Source organism: Cryptomeria japonica, chromosome 11 (assembly GCF_030272615.1).
Source record: "Cryptomeria japonica chromosome 11, Sugi_1.0, whole genome shotgun sequence".
Classification (NCBI taxonomy): Eukaryota; Viridiplantae; Streptophyta; class Pinopsida; order Cupressales; family Cupressaceae; genus Cryptomeria; species Cryptomeria japonica.
In genome coordinates this window covers 233,829,480-233,835,259 of record NC_081415.1, presented here as the reverse complement: position 1 = coordinate 233,835,259, position 5,780 = coordinate 233,829,480, and the positions used below count along the sequence as shown (strand labels likewise).

The 5,780-nt window shown below is 36.3% G+C and overlaps 1 protein-coding gene across 1 annotated transcript; it reads right to left on the bottom strand.

The window, feature by feature from the left end:
- Positions 1-247: 247 nt before the first annotated feature.
- On the bottom strand, positions 248-2,726 carry LOC131063962 (uncharacterized). The gene has a single exon (XM_057997967.2). It carries the CDS (start codon positions 2,296-2,298, stop codon positions 571-573), a length of 1,728 nt encoding a protein of 575 aa, XP_057853950.2. The 5' UTR covers positions 2,299-2,726; the 3' UTR covers positions 248-570.
- Positions 2,727-5,780: the final 3,054 nt, after the last annotated feature.

The window sequence follows — 5,780 nt, the reverse complement described above, 5'->3', positions numbered from 1 at the left end:
TTGCTTTGGGCCAATGCATCAAAATCCTGCTGCCTGTTAAATATTCTTTGCTAACAAGTTCCATTACAGGTTTTGAGAAGATAACCTAGGAAGCAAATCAAGGTAATGCCAATAGCATATTATAAAAACAAAAACCGAAGATTATAGAAGGCCAAAAAGCACAAAGCAGAGAGAACTAGTCCAAAAACCTTTTCAAGGCATGGTGCATTTTAAAAACCTATTAAAAGTGCACAAAGCGACAAGAAACTGAAGACAACAAACATCATATTTACTTGTAGTAAGAAAAATAATAATGTTGTGTAACTCATGAATCGATATGTAGGTTTGGTCACTACAGAAGATTGCCTTCTTAAACCATATATTCGGCTTTTCTGTACGATAATCTTTGGAAAGAAAGAGAATCCTTAGATCCTACAGAAATACCCAATATTGACCCTTAACAACCTACATATCACAAGGATTGCTTTCATTACATGCCTTCACGGGCTGGAAATAATTATACACAAGAAAATTATCTCATCAGTATTCTTAAAATGGCCATTCTTGCAATCATTACTGCAAAATATGGATTTACCTGAGTTTGTCCAGAAAGTCCTCCAAATCCTGGTGAGTAAAATGCTCTCTCCCACCCTCATCTTCCTTGCATCTTGCAGCAAAATAGAAAATTAACCAAAGTACTAGAAAGTATGTCTGCACTAGAGTTACTGTAAAAGATGAAAAGAACTGTCCACCAAGTTTCTTGAGCATCCAACCGAAGCTTCGTCCACAGAAAACAGCTTCAATAACTTTAATTATTGCAGCTTCAAATGCCATGTTCTTTACCAGATTCCAGCCTTTATTCAAAGCTTCACGACCAGAATACTCTCTTTCCATAATGGCTACCCAGCAGCCCACAATATAAGTACTGTAAATCAGCCAATCAAACAAATACCGAAAACTTGTAAAAGCCCCTATCCGTATAGACATACCCATGCCAGTAGCCAAATCATCCTTCCATGGAGCCAAGATAGAAAAAGGCATGACTGACAACCTATATACCAGTTTTTCAATCTGATTCTTCTCCAAGGCCTCTCCAAAGAAAATCTTAGCCATGAATTGGGTCTGAAGTTCTTGAAGAAACCCAATAAAAATTGCAAACCACATTAACTTCCAAATGCCAGACCTCAGGCTTGATCTGAGTGAATGCTTAATTGAGGCTTTCTTCCCGACATGAGTACTAGTGACAGTAAAGGCTACAACTCTGAGAGCAAATGCAACCTGAAAGGTAACAACTAAGAGAATAACAAATGAAACTAGCAGAATGATTGACAACACAAGAGCCAAAGTTTTTTCTGCTCCGGGCGGAATCGCTCCTTGATCAAATATGCCTGTAGAAGATGGGGTCCTAGCTTGCTGCTTCAACAGTTTCTTTGCAATATTTTTCTTGCTTTCATTCCCAAACCTATGAACTATTTTCAGCGACCCTACAAATGGAGATCCAATTATCTCATCACCATCTTCCAAAGCATTTCCATCTAAACCACGTGCACTATCTGATTGATTCTCCAATTTAGCGTTATTTTCATCTTGGGTAATTCCCGGTTTATCGGGACTTCTTTTGTGGGCAATCTCAGAATCAGTATCTATATGATTAAGGTTTTCATTGTGGGTAATACCTGATTCATCAAGATCTTTACTATCTTCTGATGGGTTTTCACTTTGAATGATCTTTCCAAAGGGGGCATACTCTGATTCGTTCGGGAGTTTGTCAATTGTTTCTGGTTCATTGGGTTTTACATAGGAATTTCCCTCTGATTCATTGGGTGTTTCATTTTGGACATTCTCTAATTCCTTGGATTGCATAATTTTTTCTCCTATACTGTCAACTACTTGATCTCCTCTCTCACTGAGTCCAATTTGCTCGCCCACGGCCTCTACTGATCCATCTTTTTCTCCTTGACTATATTCTTTCTGAGCCAATTCCGCAGCAGTCCCATTGGTTGTGGATGTTGGTGCAAAAATTGCAGATAGAAAACGACCCAACAAAGAATTTGCACCCCCCTGCTTTGCTTCATTAACCTCATCATCTGAGTGGATTGGAAAAAGGGATTTTAAATGGAAATCAAAGTCAACCGAAAGTCTGGTATCGTTAAAATTTAAAGAAAAACCAGACAGATCGGTTGCACGCTCAATAGCAGTTTCATATACAGAAGACAAAAGAGCTATGCTTAAGAAAACCCAAATACTTGCCTTGAATGACAACGCCGCTTGTTTGAACAACTGAGAGGTACTCTGCAGGTTCAACTCTGCTCTTGCCATTCTTTTTAACTCCTTAAATGGGTTTTCTAAGATTCCCCTGTGAAATTAAGTCAGAAATCCGTCTGCAAAGCATCGTTCAAACTACCCTCATCTGGACCAAAACCAGTAGACAGTCATCAAAACCCATGGGGTGGACATAACTTTCTTTTCGTTTTCTTTACCAGGAGTGATTATCTCGAAAATTTAGAGCCGACAGACGGTGTTTATTCGTTTTTAAGGCTCTCCCCTGTTCCTATCGAAAATAATCTTCTGATTTGTACAATAAAAACAAACAATTTAAGCAAGTCTACACCATACCATATTTGATTTGATTTATATTTTGACATATAAAGAAATTGCTCTTTCAACAATACCTAGTAATCTTTTCGCCCATTCTTTAATTTATAATTGTTGTGTCCCCATCTAGATTTCACAGTTACCCCTTTTTACACGGTCGTCTCATCTATTTCTTGTTGATTTGAATTGTAAATTGGTTTGTATAATTGTCTCTTCCGTTATTGTCGTGTGTTCTGGGATGTTTCGGGATATTAAAATGAAAAAATTGCCATGCCCATAAGTTAGTCAATTAGTCGGGGATGAATAAAATTGTGTTTTTTCGATCTTCTCGGTGTTTTCAGATGTTTCGAGATGTTTTGGGATTTTAAAATATGGAAATTTTGAATAACTTACAAGAAAAAATAATACACGAATAATAATTTAATTTGGGATAAAAAATTAATCTAAGATTTGATATCATTCACAATATTATTTTTGTTTTGTTATTCAGTATGTGAGCATGAACTTTAGGCTGAAACATTTTCAACAAAGAGCTAAGGATTGAAGGGTGTCCACTTTGCCAAAGTCACCTGAGACACAATCTCAACTGCATATCCTTTATTCAATACGTGAACATGAGCTTTGGGCTAAAACATTTTCAACTAAGAGCTAAAGATTGAGGGGTATGTTGGAATCATGGATCATTAAGGGGTGGGGGGGGTGAATCAATGATCTACCGGTAATCAAATTTTCTGACTTAGTCTCAAACCACCGAAAGCATATGCAAGAAAGCAAAATGCAGAAACACGAGACAATCAACCACAAAATCATAACACCAAATTTTTTTATGTGGAAACCCAAATGGGAAAAACCATGGTGGGATTTGAACCCACAATATTATTCCACTAGGGCTAGTAAAACAATATTACATAAAGGGAATGCACTTGCATTCAGGCATACTGCCTAGAGCTCACTGCTCAAGTACAAAGGGCTACAACCTGAAGGAAGGCTCACTGCCTTACAATTGATTACAAACTGGTTACAACAAGTAGTGAACTGGAAATAGCATCTGACTATGCCAAAAATCAGTTCCGGTTAAGTGCAAAATGATTCGCTGCAATTGATCTACTTATCTACTATGTTCAGCTCTACAACTGCTCACCGAATCAACCAACATAAAAATGTGCACATGAAACTATGCTCAATCGCTCCACGATAGTCTACCACATCACATCACACTCTTAATGTATCATCCAAATCGGTCTTATATATATTCGAATTAGCAAGATTAATCTTCCACAGGACGGCTTCCAAAAATTGCATAACACGCAACATGAAACGTGTAGTTGCAAGTCGGCTTTAATCTTTTCAAAAACTTTGTACCGGACCCAAAACACATTATCACATGCTTCCTATAGGTCTCACATAGCTCCCAAACACAATTCCAACCATCGGAATTAACTTAAATAATCCGGACACACACTACATCATCAAACACGAAGAATACTCTGCTTTGCTGCTCTACCAGATACTGGATCTTCAAATAAGTGACAGAATCAACACCGAATGGTAGATTTGCATGATAACAGGCTTCTGATACTTAACCAATCAACCCTGATCACAAAAAACAAAATCTGCTTCACCGGAAATGAAAAGTGCTCTCAAACATGTACATTAAGCTTCACCGGGCAAACTGGTCACAAAAGACATACTCCACTTTACCGGTTAACCAAAACTTCATACCGGATCAAATCAACAGGCTAAGTTCCCATCAATGAAAACTCTCAAGCATCTGCAACAATCAGAGACTATCAATCTTCACCGGAACATCACCGGAATAACAAATGCCAACAAGGTATCCATTTTGTCAAAGTCATATGAGGCGCAAACTCAACCTCATATCCCTTATAGTGTTGGATTCTCTCACTCAACAATACTTGATCTTTGGTGGGCTCATTTAGAACTGTAGTCACACAAATCTGTCCAATTTAATTAAATGAATATTTCGTATTTATTTGATTAAAAATCCACTAGTCACCAGTTAATTAAAAAAATATTTAATTAATTCATCTCCAAACATTCTTCTATTAATTAAATAAATTATTCAATTTATTTTAATTAATTCATTAAACCAAATACAAATCAATTAAATAAATAAAATCTATTTATTTAATTAAAATCTCCCTATTCCTCTTTTAAATAAATTAAATAAAACATTTATTTAAATCATTATCCCCACCCCACTTGCATTTTCCTACAAATGCAACTTGCACACATTTATTGAAATAAATGAATTTATTTTTAATAAAATCATATTTTCCCTCACCCACCAAATCCACTTGCAAAATCTAATCCCCTTCTAGATTCTTCTAACCCCTTCCTAATTAGCCTAATCCATCCCCTAATTATTGTCACATTCCTAAGCAAAATGGAGTCACTTCTCAAAGACTTAAAAAGTCTTTGAAAAGCATTTAATGCTTTGTGTGTTCAACAAATTAACCCCCAAAGTCTTCCAAGACCACTAATGGCTCTTACATGACCATTTATGGCTCTTACATAACCATTTATGGTTATTTCAAACTTGTCCCCCCAAACATTTATTGTTTTGACCATATTCATCCATTTCACATTTGCACAAGAGTTTATCCATTGGATAAAAGCTTTATTCTTTGAATTTGAATAAAGAGTTTATTCATTCAACTAACCTTGACTTTAACTCCCAAGGTCATATCAAGCATTTAATGCTTATTTCCTCTCCTCTCAACCTATCTCACATTGACACTTGTCATCCTGGGATTGGGTTGAAAGCCCTCACATGGATTTGAAATCATTCAATCCTGACTCTTGTTGAGATTACTCAATCTCAACCATCCATTGCTCCATTTTTCCTATAAATAGAGCCCATTTCTTCATAATCCAGATCCTGAAAACTTGTATGCATTTAAGCTATAGGCATTTTAAGAGAGCATTTTAGCATAATTAATTAATATCTTGTCATTTTTGGATAAAATCAATCATTTTAGCATCAATAGCATAGTATTAGCTTTTCATTTCACATTTGGAGCACAATACTATAATCTCAATCCTCCATAAGCATCCATAGTGCAAAAAGCTACTGAGAGCTACACTATTTTGGAACTTGAAGAGGAGAGGAACAAGGGAGAAGAAGCCAAGAGCATGTTAGGAGGCATTTGGAGATGCCTCATCATATTTACCTTCCTAGTTAG